Source organism: Rissa tridactyla, chromosome 8 (assembly GCF_028500815.1).
Source record: "Rissa tridactyla isolate bRisTri1 chromosome 8, bRisTri1.patW.cur.20221130, whole genome shotgun sequence".
Classification (NCBI taxonomy): domain Eukaryota; kingdom Metazoa; phylum Chordata; class Aves; order Charadriiformes; family Laridae; genus Rissa; species Rissa tridactyla.
The window spans coordinates 30,267,246-30,288,013 of NC_071473.1; the positions used below are offsets into that span (position 1 = coordinate 30,267,246).

A 20,768-nucleotide genomic window follows, 5' to 3' on the forward strand; every position below is an offset into this window, starting at 1 on the left:
TTAAAAACAAAAATATGTTTAGCTGAGCTAACGTGTGTAACCACCGAAAAGAAAAGAAAAGAATAGTTCCCCTTGCAATTGGATTTGGTATGTCTTACAGCTTTTGAGAATACTTTTTTTTACATGCTAAACTTCTCCTCCAACCTGAGCTATTTGAACTGCTTATACAGTTCTATAAATATTGACTAATCCTTTTATCTAGAGTGCTTTTATCTTGAGTGACAGTGGTCTTTGCTTGTATAGCAATTGGCAGATAACAAGCAATATCAACACTGCTTGTAAGAACAGCTGATTTATTTATTCTTGGTATGAAAAAAACCAGCTTATTATTTGTCTTTTGGTGTGACCTATATTTATTTTCATGCTAATCTTATTATGAAATTGTAGGCACACAGATGTAAGTATATACGTGTGTTTATATATATATACACACAACTCTGCAAAATAATTATTTTGCAATGTATTATTAACATCATTACTTAAAAAGTAAGCATTGTATTCAGACACTGAAATGCTTATGAAATTGCTCGTATTTAAGTGGCTCTATGATAGTCACTTTGCATTTAGTAACTGGTGTTACTCATTTTCTATAGGCAAGGAATACACTAACAATAACATGTGCACCTCCTCATAAAACTAGATTTATTTCTTTGTTAGACATTGATGCTTTTATTATCAAATGTGTTAGCTAAATTTAAAGGTAGGAACATATACAATTTCCAAGTTTAGATTCTCCTGAAATGATTTCATTACTTTTATGGCTGATTCTATGAAGTAGAGAACAACACAGGCACTAAACATTATTGTAAAGTTGGGTTCAGTTGATGCATCTGTTTCATCCGTTCAGAGACAAGCCACTATTGCAAGGCGTGACTCAGACCACAAGCTCCCAGGCAAAGGTGGTGCCTCGTGGGTGCCCTGGGGTAATAAATATACACAGAGTCATCATGCGTTACTGAGAACGCAGCACCTAAATATCTAGCCATTCACTATGCTGATTTTTTTCTAGGAAAGGTTTTATAGGGGCTCCTAGTCTACAGATCCTTAAGCACGCTCTGACTGCTCTCAAGCCCTATGACGAGGCTAATACATCCCTGATCCTACCGCTTCGAGGCTGCTCTGATTTTTTATCTCTGACACAAAAATCAAGAGACGTGCATTTCTACAGCTGTCACGTTAAGACTGAGTTGTATACAAGACCTGTGGACACATTGTTCTCGATGTCAAAGCAGGGAAGGGAGCAATATCAGGCAGGAGATGTACTAAAACATTGACCAAAACAGGAAACAGCTCACAGTAACTTCACTTTTCATATACCAGAATAGCAAAAGCAGGACATGTCGCTAACACAGAAATTGCCACAAACTGGGCAAAGCAGGCATCGCTCTGGCCCCCGGTCAGTAACGGTTTGGGAAGTGCACTTCACTTTGAGAAAGTCAGTCCCAATGAGTCATATTTCTGCCAGGTGCCACCACACATTAAGGTATACATAGACATCTCACGTTGGACTAAATATGAGCCTGGCTGGAAACCCGAGAGAGACTGCTGCTGTCAAACCCCACTGCCAGAGCAGGGAGACGGCACTCGCTGCGTTTGATAATCTGAAGCTTCAAGTGGAGACTATATGCTCCAGCTGAAGACTGGTGAGTGAGGAGGATCACAAAAGAGCAAGCCTTTTATATACATGCTACGACCACTTCACTCTGGCTAATCTTTCCAACAAATCTCAACCAGTTCTCAGTTCCCTTCTGGCTCTCCTGTAATTTACCACTCTCCAAGATGGGTCTAGTTACAACTGTGATTGAATAAAGTGGACAGGCAAGGAATTAGGCTGAGTAACTACATTTATCTACTGTTATTTGAAGCAATTTATTGTGACTGAATGCTGCTTCGTAATTTTCTGTGAAAAATTGCTTTTTTTTGACTGTAAAAATAAAGCTCAATGCGAATTTGAGTGTAAAATTAGGTGTGGTGCCTGGTACCTAGCTGCAGCTCGGTGAGTCTCAGCATACCTCATTATCTAATTTACAGGCACCAGTTTTGCTGTGAAGACAGGCATAATTACATCTATTAACTGCTTCGTGCTGGTAATACTAGTTTGAAAACTGACTACAAAGTATATCTTACGTTCCTCTAGAATAACTGTGAAGAGAAGTGGAAATATTAGGAGTTGTACTTAGCACGAGTTTTCAAAAAAGTATTTGGATATTTTGCCTGCTTCCAAGGGAGATAAGAAACACATTTTCCCTGATCCATTGCATAGATATCGGTCACTTGATTGCTCAAGGGAGAAGTTACTATAATTACCACTTTATAGATGAACGACAGTGTAGAGGGATAAACAGATTAGTTTTACAAGAGGAACAGATTTGTTTTTCTTTGTGAAGTGTGATCCAGTAGACATACTTGGGTCACATCTATCAAATTACAGTGAAGTTGCGATGAGGAGCTCTCCTTTTACCCAATATACCAGAAGCCAAGAATTATATGCAAGAGGAGGAAATATGAGTCTGTATTGCCCATCTTCTACAGAAGCGCTCTCATCACCGAGCTCTGACACATTTGAGAAAATATTCCTTTCATCTTTTCTTGCTTTATATTTTGCGTATAGGAGAGGTAAAGAAAGTTCACTGTAGATACACGGTACCAGGAATATTCTGCTGGGACACACAGGTTCAAACCCCTCCAAGAGCTTCTCTCAGATCACGTCCCAGGTGAACTCTCCACACAGTATGAGACCATGGCTGGCGGACCAGAAGTCACCGCTGCCTCTTTTTTGGAAGAATTGGGATCCATTGTTCATTTGTGAATAACTGCAGTACGCACCTAACCCTGAAGTGCAGCAACTGCTCACTCATGGTGGATGGGGTGCGTCTCACGTCATCTTGCCCACACCACCGATAGGATGTAGGTTTAAGTTCTTTGGATTTCTTATTGTCACACTGCGCAGCTCCCTCCTCACTCTCCAAATTTAGTTCTTCAGATAGCCAGCTTGCTGTGCATACGTTTTGCAGGGATTTTCACCTACTTGTCAGTCTGTCCCACTATATCATATAGTACTTATAAGTCCTGTGGCTCTCTCTTGAAGATCGTTGCTCTAAGATGTTTCATATGGGACCAGGAATACTAGTCTGTAATTCTTCTACTGTTTGAATGAATGTGAAAGAGAAGAAAAGACCAGCAGACTCATCAACTTACTGTATTATGAATATGAATTAAGCAACAATTCTTGGCTTTTTATATGTGATAAATAATTCAGTTCCTCTCAAAGCATTCTAGATATCCACCACAGAATAGGTGGGAAACAATTACTTGGGCGCATCTTTTGGAGGTGATGTTTATCTCAACTTCATCACATTATCCGTATCAAAACTGCCAGTTTAGTTGCATATTTTCTCCAAAATGTGATTATCGCTAAGGTGTTTATATAATTCTTTGCACAAGAAAACCATGGCATGTGAATGGTATTTTTATATTTAACATGGTTTAGACTTGTTAGTCAATCAAGACATTCCCCTCTAATTAACGAAAATTTAATAAAACTCATGTTATCAAAAATGTCATTTTGGGCTCCAATTATCCAATCCAAAATGTCTAATTCTTTGCTTATTCTTCAGGTACTCACTGTGATGAAGACATCAACGAATGTTACACGAACCCTTGCCAAAATGGTGGAATCTGTGAGAATTTTCCTGGGAATTACACTTGCCATTGCCCACCTGCAGACAAAGAAGGGATTTATTATGGTGGCTGGAACTGTACAGAAGTCCTCCGTGGCTGTACTGATCAGCAATGCCAAAACAATGGAATATGTATCCCACATTTAAAAAATGGCCAACACGGATTCAGCTGCGTGTGTTCACCTGGGTATACTGGAATGCACTGTGAAACCGTAACAACATTTTCTTTTCAAGGAAACAGTTTCCTTTTGTTGAAGAATCCTGTGACTCCTAAAAAGGAATTTTTCTATAACATAAACCTGAGGTTTCAGACTGTGCAACCTACGGCTTTGCTGTTTTACCGAGGGGAGAAAAACACATTTGCGAAGCTGGAGTTACTGAATGGCTACTTACAGTTATCCGTGCAAGTCAATAACCAGCCACAGGCTCTTTTGCATATTTCACATAATGTCAGTGATGGAGAATGGCATTCCGTGGAGGTAACCTTGGCAAGAGCTGTTACTCTTAATTTGCCTGACAGCTCTTGTGTAGAATCATGTCTCAATAAAACGTCTGCTATGATAGATAACGATCACGTGATGCTTGCATTTCAGAGCACGTTTTTGGGCGGCTTACCAGTGGGGAATATTAGCGGCAACTCTCTGCTTAACACCTATAATATACGTTCTGCACCTTCATTTGTAGGCTGTCTCCAGGACATTGAAATAGACTTGAATGTTATTACTCCAGAGAACCTATCACCTGAATCATCTTTAAATGTCAGGACAGGATGTACTAAAAAGGACTGGTGTGAAACTCACCCTTGTAAGAACAGGGGACGCTGTACCAACCTGTGGCTGAGCTACCACTGCAATTGCTACCGGCCCTACACAGGGCCGAGCTGCGCAACAGGTAAGGGAATGCTGCTGGCGTTCGTCTTTTAAGTGGTTGCTGAAAACATGATCATAAACAATCTTGTTTACCCGGTGATGAAACAGTGTGACCCTTGGGATCTCTGGAGCTTATTGTCAACTGGTAAGAAAGTGCAAGGGGTTAGTAGTAGCACGCCTTCGTTATTTTCTAGTTACTTTCCTGGGAAGGCTGCTTTTCAGCCTGACAAAAAAAGTCAGGCTAAACTGGTGGATTCCACTCATCCAATTTTAAAATCTTCTTAGTGCTCTTAGCACACCATAAACTCTGGAAAACTGTAGTTCACTGGAGGTTATGCACCCTGAGTAAAATTTAGAAAGCAACCAAGTCACTTGGAGTTTAAGTAAGTCTTACTTTCAAAGCATTCTTTGAAAATTTTATCCTCAAGCTCTCTAGGCTTTTATAAAGAAACTCATTTAAGGCAATGAAAGGCAAGCAAAAGTAGCGCAAGTTAAAAAAAGACAGATTCCAATTTTAAAAAATGAACAAGATTATACTATTAACTTAATCTGATTAGCCCAAGGAGAAGGCAGGGTTTCAGAGGCTGGAAACAGGGCCCATTCATCTCAGCTGGTCCTAGGCAGCTCTGGACAGTCACTACCGAAGGCGGCCGTTACCAGAGAGCTGCTTGTTGGCCAGAGGGAAACGTGTCCATGTCTCAGCAGCAAAAGAGCACGTCTCAGCAAACAGCCTCTTTGGCAGTGACCAGCAGGAATACACAAGCCGCAGATGCCCGTAGCGCTTTCCCTGCTGCAAAGGATCTTCCCAAGCGCAGGCTGAGGCAAAGTGGAAGGACAACAGGAGGTCCCTCCCCAGCTCCCCGCTCTGCTGCATCTGCTGTGTGAAACCCTCTGGGGCTGTAAATACAGCCCCCCTCAGGAACGTTTTGGGGTGGACTCTGCAGTCTCTCCTCAGCAAAAGTTTTAGGGAATTCAAACAAGCAGTTTTGTTTAAGAAAATTGTACAAGACCGAGTCTTCCACGCAGCACCCTTGCCCCTGCTTCCCTCTCTGCCCCCTTACTAACCATCCACACATGGTCAATCATAGCAATGTTTAGGGAGGAAGAAATACATACATACACACACGTATACATACATACATATATACATGCATACATATATTTATGTCTATATACTTGCCAAGTGGACTGGAAAAAATGAAGCCCAACAGCCGAGCCATGGTTAGATCGGAATGGACAGATCCTAAACTGGTGTAAACTGGTGTGGCTGCACTGCCGCCAGTGAAGCTACGTTGATTTACATCAGCTGAACAACTGGCCCCAGGGGTTTATTGAATGCATTGCGGCAGAAAGCTGTAACTTGAAATACATTTCAAAATGTTTAAATACAATTTCATTTTGTATGCTATACTTAATAGTTATCAATACTTTTCAATAGTTTTTCTTTTTGGTTTTATTGCAAAATGACAAAGTCTGAGAGGTAATTGTAACAGACTTCTTTGAAGTCTAGCTGTAATTTATCCAAAGATTTGGAAAGCAACTTTAGAGTGGAGGACAACATCTGGTAAATATGTTTGCCTCCTTATATGAAGCAAAATTAAAACCAGTCAGGGCCAGGAGAGGCTTATACTGGCATTAGAACTGTTGAGAATGATTAGAAAGCATGCTTTTTTTTTTTTTTTTTTCCTTGCTGACCACAATATTCCTTGCAAATCATGGCACCATGCCATTTTGATACATGGGTTCTAGATATATGCCATATTTAAAAGACTGTGGCAGGTTTCTTAAAAGGCAGAGTGGGGGAGACTTGTGGTAAAGGATAACATAAGACTTGCTAGTGTCTTTTTGAAGAAAAGTCGCTGCCAAGTATTTAATTGACAAGAGGCAATATTTTCTCTACATATACAAAATAACAAACAGATGTTGACTCATTTTGATCAACATCCAGATGTTGTGACCCAAGAGGTTAATATTGACCAAGGTGATGCTAGCCATCTCATCAAACCGAAGATCAGATTGATGAGATAGATATATGTGTATATTTATGAATAGAGAGAAATGCAACAAAGTAATTGTAAACATGAAATACCTTTTGGAAGATTAATGCTTCCTTCTAATACTGCAAATGAGGAATCCTCATTCTAGCAGAAATTTTCTTTTTACCCTTATGAAAAAATATCTCAGTCTCTAGTACCACCTTATAGAGAAGACACAACTTGGAGAGATTTAATGCCTCAAAACACCCATTTCAACAAATATTTATTTCTAAATACGAGAGTATTAACAAGCAGACGTAGGTATATTGGTAATATTCACAGAATTAAAATATTTCAAATTTAATTTATTTATGAAATTGTCTGTTTTGGAACAAGTAAGGGATTTATTCCTGTTGCTAAATAATATTACCATGCCACATAGTAGTGCAATGTGGTTTTTAAGGGTCTGTTGGGGCTTCACAGTCGGTCCCCTGTTTTCATTGTTTTTTTTAATGTAGTCATAAAAAAAAGTAGTGCTGCAGGCAGAAACTTGGCCTATGAGGTCTCGCTCTAGGAGTTTTACTGCACAAAAGAGGACTGATTCTTTAGCTACATGAGCATTTTTAAAAAGCTTGGTTTATTCTTTCTATGAATTTGATGTATTAAAAATAGCTCTTGAAAGTGTTTAGGCAGGAAGTCTATAATATTGAGGACAAGATCACGAAACTTAAAATGTAAAAATAGAAACACTTTGTTGTGCTTTAACGAGATGATTCATCAGAATAAAATAAGGTTTGGACTACATATTTTGTATCCTTACAAGTCTGAAAATCATTACTGAAAATATAGAGTAAGGGAGAGAGACAGATGGTTTTGGTTTAATCGTTTTAATTGATAAGCACACACACACAAAAAAAAAAGGTTTACTCAATCCTGGATCATTTTTCCTCCACGACACCATAGCATTGTGGGCACTCACAGGACTGATCACAATTCGTAACTGGATACAAGCTGATGTGTATCAGCATATGTGGAGCCCCAGCAACAGAAAGTCTGTCAGAGAACTGGGGAGTCCAAGCAACACCAAGTAGGTGCCCTGTTTGGAGATTTTAGACAAGAGAGGTTTGCTGAGCAGCTTTCGGCTATTTCTACAATTGGAATCAGTGCAAAAAATATCACAAAGTTCCAGAATTACATTAACTTCCATGGTCATCAGAGGATCAAAGCAGCTAGGTTCTTTTCAAAATGATCTTTCTGAGGACCAATCCAGGAAACTATGGAAATCTGTCCTTGTTTAACCATTTGAAAACACAGCATTACACAGAGCATGATAAAGGGGAAAAATATGCCCAATAATATAACATCTGGTCCTGTACTGGGGCTTAATGCTACAGCCATGGAAGCCAACAGGAATTTTGAAATAGAAGCTATTTACAGCTGGATCAAGTCTTTATTCATCCATAAATACCAGCACATCTTACTACCATACGTAAATATTACTAGAAGTAGCTATTTGATCATTGCATTGGCTCCCTTGTCATGTAGCCCTAACTATTTCATTTTTCTCCCTTCTTCTCTTTCTTTTTATCTTTTCCTGTATCTCTGACCTCAAGAGTACATTCCAGGCCGGTTTGGATCTGAGGACTCCTCAGGCTATGCTGCTTTTTCTCTTGGTGCCACTCAGAACGAAAATTTGGACATATCAATGTTTGTCCGAACACGCAAATCTTCTGGCTTGTTACTGGCTTTGAGAAACAGTACTTACCTCTACGTAAGAGTCTACTTGGAAGGTGGGAAACTCACACTGTTAGCTCTAAATTCCGTGAAGTTAGTAGGGAAACACTCCATGAACGATGGAAACTTTCACTTAATAACATTAAAAATAGAACCAAATAAGATGGAATTGTTCCAATCCTCTCAATACCTAGGCTTTATTTCTACTCCAGTACTAACCATCCAAAGTAAGGATATTCTTTATATCGGAGGCCTACCAGATAACAAAGAAATTGATAGAAATGGCAGGTATTTCAAAGGCTGCATCCAAGATATAAGAGTGAATCACCAGCCGCTGGAATTCTTCCCCATCACCAATCCACTGAATTCTTTTATCAACCGAACTCTGATCAATGTCACCCAAGGCTGCACTGGTGACAACCTCTGCAAGGTAAGAATGACATTTTTCAGAGTATTTTCTTGTGTTTATAATGGGGGACTTCTTTTAATTTTTTGTCCATTTCCATACACATCCATTTGATGATAATGACATTTTAGAAAAATATCTAAAAATGCTAGGAAGCATTTTAGTTGAGTTATGCTACATATGATAAATATCAGCAGCAAAATGTATTCGCATAGGGAGGATTAAAATATTTTAAGGTTGAAATACCGTTTTTCACCAATTATTAAACATGCTGTGCTGCCATAGTACTGGTTTTTATCACTTTCCTTCTGAAATAAACAGAATTCTCCTTTTTGCCAAACAGCCCCCCACCCTTAGAGCTGGGAGTTCACCAGCCTTTATTCATACTTAGGTTGTCTTTTTTCTTTCCCCATAGTCCAGCCCTTGCCACAATGGTGGTGTGTGCTATTCAATCTGGGATGACTTCACGTGCACATGCCCCCCTAACACAGCGGGGAAGGCATGCGAGGAAGTTAAGTGGTGTGAGCTTGGACTCTGTCCTCCTGAAGCACAATGCCAGCTGGTGCACCAAGGATTTGAATGTAGGTACATTTCTGTTATTCCTGTCATCTTTGGAGATTAGAAACAATAGAAAATTTCCTCGGTGTCTCCTTAAAACTCAATTTTTCCTTCGTTTAAAGTTCATTCAAATGTTATTTCCATATTAAAATAATGTCAACTGTAAGTAAGAGTATTGGGGAGAATTTGCCCTGCCAAACCCAGAAATTTTCAACCAGCCGCCCTGACACAGATGTTTAGAGGACCTTTGCTTTTGACTTACTCAACACAAGTTGTCAAGGTTGTACAATAGATCAGTGCATTGCTGGAGTGTGAGTGTACCCCTCACACTTCCACTGCAAAGAGATAAGAGGGTATCCAGTGTCGGATTAACATGAGGGTGTTCTGCATCCTCCTGAAAAGACAAGCTACATGACATACGTTGCATCATTTGATTTTCTTACATGTTAAATATCTTTGAAGAAAGTAACCTTAATACCAGCAGTATGGTTATTCAACTACTATCTTCATAAAAAGCACCTGCATGCCAAGTAGTATATTTGAAAATTGATGACCATTAGCAGTTTTAAGAACATTAGTCACACTGCATATCTCTTTCCTTCTCCACTTTCCTTCTCCTTCCCAGCCTGGAGCAGGATTTAAAAAGCAATTAAGGATTTTTAAGCAATATTTTTTTTTTTTTGCTCTCAAAGAAAGCCCTAACAATGCTGTGAAGGAAGATAAATACACATACAGTCTGATGGGAGCTGTTAGAATGGCTGACTCTTAGGAATGGGAAGGTTGGTCAACAAAAGATTTCTGTCACGGACAATTTGCTGACAGACCAATATGATGTTATTTTTGTTGAGATGATTGTTAGAAGCAGCATTGCAGCACTTGTTAAAATTTAGAACTGAAATTAAAATAATTGCACTTTCTCTAATAGGCGTCCTTAGTTAAAACATCAAAATACGTTCTCTCATAAACTTTCCTATTACATATTACAGCAGACTGTAAACACACACGGACAGCGAAGTGAAAACTATCTGAACTGTTTCCTTTTGCTAAACTCAAGGTCATTTACACATCTAGATCACTTTTGGATTTCTGTGCTGGTTTATATGGCAACAGTAGGGAGTTTTACTAATAGATATTCAAAAATTCCTGCCCTATAGAGCTGTATTTTTAGCTAGTTGTTTTCTTAACTACAGCATAGACTTCTTGTTGTTCAACTCAAGGTAAGGAAAGAAAGTTTACTGGCCAGTGAGTTCTCTGACAGCCTGGTGCTCTGGCTACCATTCTAAGCTAAGACACAAAAAGAGTTGTCTTCCAGGGGCTGTGGCTATAGTTCCACTTAGATGGCTACAATTAGCAAGTCCTTTAGGAAAACATGCACTCCAAAAAAAGAGAAAAAGTCAGTACAGGAAGATGACACGGGGAACATCAAGTAACAGCAAAACCAAATGCACAGCGTCACAACTGAGAGTAAAAGCGCATCCAGATGGCTTGCTGTGCTCAGGACTTAATAAGACTTCTACAGGAGTATTTTAGCTTTATGAACTTAAAAAACTCAGCTTTGTGAGGCGTGCAAAATCAGAAATAATTTTGAAAAGGTGTGACTTTCATTTTTAGTATGGTTTCCTCTAGGGAAACTTTTCCTATGAGAAAGACACCACAGTCAGTGTGCTAGGCAACGTGGTTACACCTCCGCTGCCTTAGTGTCAGGATACACAGTCAATAATTTCGTACTGGGATTCACAGGCGTTCTTTTCACCAGGATTTACTGCCCAGAGATAGTGCAGGAACCCCCCCTTATCTTAGTGCTGGGATGTTGCAAAGCTAAATTTGTCTGAAGTACAAAGAGAAGACATGCCTTCCTGTCTCTCCTCCCTGTCTATAATCCTCACGAATCTCAGAACGTGCAAATTCACAGCCCAGCGAATTAGCGCGTTTTAGAAAGACATCTAATGAAAGATGTCAAATACCTTTGTGAAGACATCCATAAAACTGCCATGCTGTTGCCCATCAATTTTCGGTCGCCACAGTTCAAACAGAGCCCTCTGCTGCCCCGTCAGTCCCGCCAGCCCAGGCTCGGTGCCCTCAGCAGGGCTGCGGCAGCGCCCACACGGCAGCAGAAGCTGGCTTTAACGTGACAGCCACCACTCTTCTTACGTTGATTTTGAAGGGGCTTTTGGCCAGCTGACTTCAATTAAATTAATCCTGTTTGCATCAGGGAGAGCAAACTGGGATCCAATCAAATACTTTCTAAAACCTCTTTAGTGGTTTTTCCAAGAAAAGAGGAATTGAGAACAAAGGTTCGCCCTGTCCAGATCTGTCATGGGGAATAACTAGCAAATGACAAATGTATATCTTCTTTTGAAATACCCTCTCAGCCTCAGGTTTACGTTGTATACGATCATGATCACCTCCTCTTTGCCTAAAGAGGAAAAAGAGACATAACACTAATTTAGAGTTATATCTTTAGAATTATAGCTTGAGATGATGCAAAGCAACACACTTCTGATGTCATTATAGCTGCTGCTGGCACTGCCCTGTAATTTCTATAACCAGAAGGGGCAGGCGAGGATAACTGAAACACTGGTGGAATTTGATTGTTTTTCAGAAAACCCAAAAGGACTTACATGATGGGGAGCATGGGGTGCTGCAGGGAGATTGTTCCACATGTATCGGTTTAAAGTTGGCCTGGTTTCTCAATTATTATCTTTGCACAGGTCTTGCTAATGCAGTGTTTAGTGGCCGAAGCAGTGCGATGTTTTACAGAAGCAATGGAAAAATCAGCAGAGACCTCACCAATATCGTATTTGGCTTTCGAACTAGGGACACTGACGTGATTCTGCTGTATGCGGAGAAGGAGCCAGAGTTTGTTATCATCAGTATTCACAACTCCAAATTAGTCTTTCAATTACAAAGCGGCAACAGCTTTTATAAGCTGACCCTTGCTAGCTCACTGCCCGTGAGTGACGGGAAATGGCACCAAGTGATGGTCTCTATGGTAGAGCCTCTGTCCCAGTTCTCTAGATGGCACATGGATATAGACAGCAAGAAAGACACCGCAACTAGCACAACTGCCGCAGGAAGCCTCAACTTTTTAAGAGACGAGACAGACATCTATGTGGCTGACAAGGCTTTTGACAGTCTGGATGGCCTGCGAGGATGCATGAGCACCATAGAAATCAGTGGCATTTATCTCTCATACTTTGAAAATGAGGACATCCCTACTAAAAAACCTCAAGAGGAGCAGTTTCTCAAAATATCCGCAAACCCTGCTCTTACTGGCTGTTCGCAGGTAGAAGTCTGCAGCTCAGATCCCTGTATGCATGAGGGGATATGTGAAGACTTCTATACTTCCTACCGTTGCATATGTCCCAAAGGATGGACTGGCACCCATTGTGAAGTCAACATCGATGAATGCTTTTCAAACCCCTGCATTCATGGGAACTGCACTGACGGGATCAGCTCTTATGAGTGCAGTTGTGAACCTGGTTACACAGGGGTAAACTGTGAAGAGGACATAGACAACTGCCGGGGCCACCAGTGTGCAAACGGGGCCACTTGCGTAGATGGGATTGATGGATATTCTTGCCTGTGTGCTGGTAACTTCACAGGAAAATTTTGCAGGTACTATAAACAAGACAGATCCGTATGATTTTGTCACGTCTCTTCTGAAGAATTATTACACCATTGGTGTCTCCATTTTAAATGTGCATTTAATAAACTGCACATTACAGACCTGTATGTTGGCTGTTAGGCATCTATTTCTATATTAATCATGGCTGCAGAATTAATGTGTAAAGAGTCTGCAGTACCGCTCCGTTGGATGCGGACCGAGGCAGTGGAGAGATGGCAGCTGGGGCAGGGACTGACGAGGCAGAGCAGGGAGACAGGGAACAAGGCACAGCTCTGCTGCCAGCCTGGGTGACATGAGCTCTCTGATGACAGGATTACAAGTCCGACAGAGCTCAGATAGATGTGTGACAACTTTTTTTTTGGAAAAAAAGACTTTAAGGGTTTTGAATCTCTAGAACTATACTTTATTAGAGTAATAGAGCTCTAGAACTGTCAGCAGAGAAATTCAGAATTAGTGGGTAAGAGAAAATAACATCAGAAGGGCTTGCAAGGAAGTTTTTCTCCCCACCCACAGCATCTTTGCTTTGTGGGTCTTTTGCTACAAGCTTACTCTCTCAGCCTAGCAATCCTGGCGGCTGCAGACGCCACACAGCCCACTCTTCTCATCATTTCTGAGGCCTCCTCACATACCTGTTTCTTATTCTTCTCAGATACCCGCATATAAAGGCTGCAGGCTCTTCCCTGGCCTCTCTCTCCTTTACTTGCCCTTCTCTGTGTACCATAAACTTCTCCCTTCTGAGCATGACCTGTGCTCTCAGAGAAGGCAAAATCCTCTCCTTCCTCCAGAGGACTCCAACAAACCCAGTCTGGTGCAAAGCACGCAAGTCCCCCACGCACAAAAGTCCAAAGCACGCAAACAGACAATTGTCTTTGTGTTTCCCAGTCTTAGTCTTTTAGGCTATAATTACACAATTGCCAATTTTTGTTGACTATTTCTGAGTAGTGAGGACATCCTGAGATTTGAAGATGCCTTATGTTGGCCGGTATGGCCAATCTTGTCCGCTAATTCTCTCTTTTGAACTCTTCTACTAAGTTGTCCAGGTGTCCCATAGATCCACATCATATAGGTAGCGTGTTGTCCCCTTTTTTTTGTTTTGTTTAGCTAAGAAATGAATCATTAACTTACCAGTAAATCCTTGGAAAAGGAAAACCAAATTCAGCAAATTAAAAAAAAGTTATTCAAAACATGTTTTGTGAGTCTTACACCTCAGTTCCTGCTCTCTTCCCTTTGGACGGTACCCCAGCCACTAACAGCGTTTCTCCCCCATCTCAGTTGCTCCCTACCACTAGCCGTGAGCATCCTGAGTAGCCCAGGCTCCAGGTGCGGCACTGCACACAGATGTGGGGTTTCCTTTCCAAAAAAGAAACCAGGGAGGCACTAAGAATGTGCAGCCCCTGAAACTGTGTGCTCATTCACAGCTAAAACGTAATGCCTTCCCATTGGTATTGAATAGTATTTGCCAGCAGGAGCACTGCTCCCTCTACTTGGAGACTAACAGCGCTAGATTCTGCATTCAAATAACAAATTTGCAAGGTAGATCTAATTATTTTCTACTAAAGCAGTGGACTAGAGTGAAATTAAAAGCTGGGAGAGCATGAGACATCCAGAAACAAAGAAAGTGCAAATAACAGCTGCCATTTCCTTCTTATTTACCTAGATACAGAAGATTACCGTATACAGTTTGTGGGAACGAAGAGAGAAACCTCACCTGTTTCAACTATGGCAACTGCACCGATCTTGGCGGCGAGCTGAAATGTGTGTGCCTGCCTGGGTTTGCTGGAGAACGGTGAGATGCTCTGCCCAGCAGATTTTTGTGGAGCAATTCTTCCAGAAGCTGTTCCGGAAAGGTTGAGCGTGTAACAGCCCGAGGGGTTTTGCCCTCCTGCAGAAACACAGACAAAACAGTTGCTTAAGTTGAGCAGTTCCTTGCTTCAGTGGTTCTGAGGGCCTAAAAGTATAGCTGTTTTACTTAGACAACGATCACAAATTAATGCAGCAGGATTTAATCCAACATAGCACCATTAACTCCAGGGGAAGATATTATTTCTTAGACAGCATTGTATACTTAATTCTATGTGCCTGTTTTTTGGATTCCATGCCCGTTTTGTATATAACAAGTTATGTTGTTATCTTTCTACAGGTGGGGACACATAAATATATATATCCTGCTCGTGTATAAAAATCAGCCGCAATACACTGACACACGAATATGCAAAACTGTTTCGTTTTCACACATAGCATTGTGAATACACAATCTATTTTCCCACAGGGATGGTATGAGATGACATACCTGGTGGTGCTACAGCTTGTACCTTTCTTACTGAATGCTGCTGTACGAAAACAGAATTATTATTTTAAAAATAAGTTCAGAAACACTTTTTACATGTTATGGTTTAGTCTGAAACAGAAGGGGCCTTCCGCTCAGTTAAATTTTTATCTTGTAGCATGTCGTCACAATTCACACTTACCATTTGATAATGTTCTGCAAAGAGTTCTGGAGCAGGGAGTCCTGACAGCCTCAGGGCATCAGGTGCTGTACAAATGTAGGAAGATGTTGTCCTAGTCATAAATTAGGCTGAATAGGTAAGGGCACCCTTTTGGGTAGCGAGAAAGGAAATGCCGTACGTGCTCTTAGTGAAATCAGCTTTACATCAGAGTTTAATATCCAAAAGTGCAGCAGGACCAAGCGATGCTGGCTCTGCAAACAGAAAGAAGTTTTCAACAAACGGTTTTCATTCTCTCAAAAACTTATTAACTCACCAATTTTGTGAAAACAGTCCAGTAAGCTATCAAAGGTGCATGAAATGAAAATTTCCACCCACTCGGTGCAGAGTGTAGCTGGCAGACATGTCTGCATCATACTGTTTCGCTCATCCAGAAGGTCTGTGTACCACCTCACAACATCCAAAAAAGGGGAAAAGATCGAATAAAATAAAATAAAATAAAATAAGAAAATAAAAGCATATTGCCAGACACTTTGGTGTGTATATTTCTTGGTACTTCAAGAGAGAAGGAAAATACTTCTTCCTTCTTCCTTCCCCTGCCAGGCAACTTGCTAACTACAGCTTTGGGAATGAGTCTTCCTTACATCCATCCCACCGGCTGGCAATAATCTCTATTTTATGGTTCCCATGATTCTCATATTGAACGGTAGCCTTGTACCAAGCACACTGAGCTTTAATGGACTATCACAGCAAGGCATTCTTCTCCAATGTCTAAAATTGACTGTTTGTCCTCTTTTTTTCCAGGTTGCCAAACCATAAACCAGTAGCGCTTCTGTGCTTGCAGATCTTAGTATACCAAATGAGAAAATTTCACCCCTTCTTTTTTTCAGAACAAATACAAATATATCAGTTAATAAAAAATTAAATCCCAAACCCTTTGTATATTTATCTATCAGATTCATAAAACAGGCATTTTCCTTTAAGACAGTATTTCATCCCTCAGAAATCCATTGATGCACAGTGTAGAGAAAATAGTATCTTATGTCAATCAATTGACTTGGAATCACAAAAAAAGAACAAACTTAATAATAGGTGGAAAGGGAAATGTGAAAATATTGCTGTTCATAAAAGGAGACATAGCTGTCTCTTGAAAACAAATTTTTCATTGATTTTTTTTCATTTCATTTGATTTTTTTGAAATTACCTAAGGGAGTTAGGTTTTCAAGTGTTCTTGAGATTCGGTTGGGTTCAGATGCCTGGTTCCCTGCAAGATTGTGGTTTTTTTTTTTTTGGTTTTGCATAGGTAAATTCATAGCTATACAATTTTTGAATATTGGATTAATACTTTAATTTAACTTTTAGAAGTATGTGAATATAACATACCACCGAAGGAAACTGTTGAAACTTTTTTATAGATCAATAAAGAAAATCAGCTAAAAGTGTTTAATATAAAGAACAGCTCTCCTCTAATGTAACACTAAGATTTATTTTGCAGTTATAAATATGATTGAACAAAGCAATTCCTTATCATTCTCACATTCTTCTTTAACAATAAATCTGATTTTTTATCTGGAAAAATTAGGATTAACCATTAGCATTATTTGGAAAAAAAAAAAGGAGTAGGGTATTAATGGGGAATTTCATCAGAGCAGCAAATCACCAAATCACTCCTAGTTTTCAGACAACATCACACGTTCTTCTTTAATGTTCAGTAGGTCACCTTGAGAAAGTATGAGAACTCAAATTTCCTTTATCATCAGAATTAACTCAAAAACATTTAATGGTACCTGTTTAAGCTTGTAAAGCCCTGTTCCGCACCACTCTTACCATTCTCAGACCCGTGTCCTCACCAGATAGGAGATTCTGCTGGGCATCTATTGGCATTTCAAATTGAGGGGGGCGGCGGGGGGAAAGCGGGTGAGCATTCCCAGGGGCACTCAGCTGGGAAAAACACACATTTGTTTGACTTATATCCAGACTACTGAGAAGGAAAACGCGCCCTCAGCTCCCAGGAACAATGAAAACGGATAAGCAGGCTGTCGGCAGGATGCATGCTGGATCTCGCTCTAAAATCATACACAAACTTTTATTTCACATTGTTAAGCACCATTAACCATGAAATACTTTACAGAGATGAAATTTCCGGCTTAACTATCTGTGTTTGAAAATAATACAGGAAGTTCAGGATTAGATGTGGCTAATCAGGTAGTTAATAAAATCATAAACATATGTGGACTGAGACTGCAGATTTCAAAGAGAGCATCCTCCTCTCTCTCCCCCCACAAAAGCTTCTTAATTAAAAATGTGCTGTTCGGTGTGTTTTATTTGTGATTTCAGATGCTCACTGTTTGCAGTCTTTCCTCTAGGTGTGAAAAGGACATCGATGAGTGCAGCTCCGACCCGTGTCTGAACGGGGGCCTCTGCCAGAACCTACTCAACAAGTTCCACTGCCTCTGCGACGTCAACTATGCCGGAGACCGCTGTGAGATAGATGTAAGCGACCTCTCCTTTTTTGTCTCATTACTCTTGTGGCAGAACCTCTTTCAGCTTCTCTCCTATCTTATTCTGCGAATGGATGATGATCCAGCAGTTGAGTGGGGTGAACAGGAAGACTATTAGCAGTCTTTTAACTTTTGTATTTTAATACAGCAGAAGATGCCTTGACCTAACAGCTTAGCAAAGCAATACGAACATCAGAGTTTTACAAAATTGTTTTATATTTCTTTGAACAATTTTCTATGAATCGCTTTGGATCTGGTTTAGTCCTTTCTCTTCATTTTAGAACAAATGCTAGCAGATCTAAAAAAGTGTTTCATCCCACCTCCACCAGAGCATTTCACCACAAACACACAGCCAGTGGGCGGCACCGGGACACACCAACAGGCAATACGTATTAACGAGAATTTAAAGATATGCTGATGGTAGCATTGAAACCCTACTGCAATGAGTGGCAAAGACCCACTGCCTTCAATAAGGCTAATTTCACCCTTAAATCTTACAGATGGTCACTACCTTTGCATCACATAGCATGTTCATTGCTGTTTCTTTGGCACTGTGGTCTCACACCTGTGAAATCATATATGACATTTTTGGATAATGAGATAATAGTTTGGATTAGCAATTGGCTACGCACTGAGGACACTCGCGTGCATTTGAATTAGCGGCAATCTTGTGCTGATATCTCTAATCCTAAACCTCCACTCTGGTAGCCTGCACACCTCCAATAACTTATACTGAGATAAAATACAGTTATCTTAATGTTCATCATGATTCCTTTTTCAAGAAAGACCCAGTAAGTACATCAGACTTTAAAATCTTGTTGTCTGTTCAAAGACTTCTACCACTTTGAGTAAACTTATGTTATCCATCAATAGATATGAATGTCATCAGACAAAAATACAGTGATTTTTTTTTTTTGCTTCTCAGGAAGCAAAGTGCTTCAGTTCATAGGTTGTCCATGATTCTTTAAGGAATTAAAATAAGGGGCCTGAAAATTACGAATATCAGATTTGGCAAAAACTGTAATAGCAAAATATCTGTGGGGTTGCCTTTGAGAGCATAGACACAACTGAAGTACATTGTTAAATACAAAACAATAGTTAAAAGTGTGGTTTTCTTTTTCTGAACAATTCTTTAAGGCAAAAACCATTTATGAACTGTGCAACCATTTCTTTGGGCAGCCATGTTCATATTATATTTGTATAGATTCTGTGCTCCTCTTAGTCATTTAAATAGTGTCCTTGAGTGATGATCCAAAAGAGTAAGCATGTGTAAAGTGGTGTTTTATTATCAAGTGATATGGTTTGTAGCAGAGTTACAGGGAAGATTAACTAACGTCATACAACGAAGTCTTATGACTCCAGGGAGAACAGCTGATCTTCTGCAGCAGTCCTTGGGCCCGCTCATATTACAGTTTCCCCAACTTCAAACCTGACCCTGTTTCCGCAGTCCTACCCTACCTTGCTGTGGATTGGACTCTGAGCGTTCATGGATAGCAAATCCCACCTTTAATTCGACAGTTACATTAAGACACCTTAAAAAGTGTATAAGTGGGATGTTAAGGTTCCTGTTTTGCCACAGCAGAACATAGCAGAAGCCGCTGCCTGGGAATCAAGCCTCTATTCTTTATTTCCCACCTTTCATAAATGTTCCAAAGTAAGTCTGTTATTTTTCTGAATACCATTCAGTACATAATTGCAGCAACACTACTGATATTAAAAAGTCTACTCCTATTTTAAGGGGGGGAAAAAAAAACCCAGACACATTTTTTGCACACTTATGGAAAATACCATGATTCACTCCTGTGATATGTCATATATTCCTGTCTCAAACACCTGCCTTAGTATGAAAACCTAAGCAAAATATATTTGCTTATAATCGTTGTATTACACAAGGATAATTTCTTTGCTGTCTTTATCATACCGGAAAAGTGATTTGGGTAATTTTCTTCTTAATCTCTTATTAAAAAAAATAAAAATAAAATAACTCAGCTGAAAGTTCCTTTCCTTTTTGTAAGCAAACAATAAACATAAGGTAGGAATGCATGTTCCAGCACTGGGGATGAAATTAATGTAGTAGCAGTGTCAGAAACAAAACTGTATTCTATCAGATGTAGGGTTTAGTTATATATCTTACTGGGAATCCCATATCATATTGTGAATTACATAACACAAGGCAAAGATAACAAAACAAAAATGTGGTTTGCATTTTTTTTAATATGAAAATACAGTTTTGGAAAATTTGGGGTTTTAATCCAAATACAGTAATGTGATCAAACTTACAATTTCAGAGAAAAAAATATTTTTTTTATTAAATCAATATTTCAATGTGAAATGTTTGCATTTTGGTTTAAAATATCAAAGTAAACCAAAACCAAATGAAAACATTCACCTTCTTTTGAGTTAAAATGGCAATTTCCATTTATATGGAGAAATTTGAAGTAATAAAGAATGTATTATTTTGGAAATTTTAAACCAAACTGTAATTTTCATTTCATCCTGGCTAAAAATGTTACTTTGTTCAGTATTACTGAAATTAAAAATTTAAACACCATCATAAATAATTTGAAATGGAAATTATCATATCATTTCAGAATTCTAACTAAAAGCAAAGAAATAAGAATTTTGGAAGTTGTAACAGAAAAAGCCGTTGCTACCAACCAAAGCTGTTCAAACTGTTTTTTTAAAAAATCATAATTTAAAGAATCGCAATCATTTTGGGGTTTTTCTCACTGGGGTTTAGTTCAGCTCCCACATAAGTAAATCAAAGTGTTAAGTACTTTATAGAATAAGGATATACTATAATAAGCAAAAATTTCATCCTGATACTAATGTTGAAGAAAGCTAGAAAGCAGTACCTGTAATAAGCGTGTCTGAAATACTATAGCTATATGCATAATATGAAAATCAAAGTATATATCTGTATAGAGATTCCAAAACACTTTTTCTTCAATACTAGAAACTTGATATGAGTA

The 20,768-nt window shown here is 39.4% G+C and overlaps 1 protein-coding gene across 1 annotated transcript in view; it reads left to right on the top strand.

The window, feature by feature from the left end:
* The window catches only part of CRB1 (crumbs cell polarity complex component 1), a 110,077-nt gene that overhangs the window by 66,252 nt on the left and 23,057 nt on the right, over positions 1 to 20,768 (top strand). The window contains exons 7-13 of the mRNA XM_054211864.1: positions 3,618 to 4,571; positions 8,139 to 8,689; positions 9,081 to 9,246; positions 11,935 to 12,841; positions 14,509 to 14,637; positions 17,650 to 17,788; positions 17,831 to 17,852. Coding sequence (XP_054067839.1) covers positions 3,618 to 4,571; positions 8,139 to 8,689; positions 9,081 to 9,246; positions 11,935 to 12,841; positions 14,509 to 14,637; positions 17,650 to 17,788; positions 17,831 to 17,852 — 2,868 coding nt within the window. The remainder of the gene's footprint in view (positions 1 to 3,617; positions 4,572 to 8,138; positions 8,690 to 9,080; positions 9,247 to 11,934; positions 12,842 to 14,508; positions 14,638 to 17,649; positions 17,789 to 17,830; positions 17,853 to 20,768) is intronic.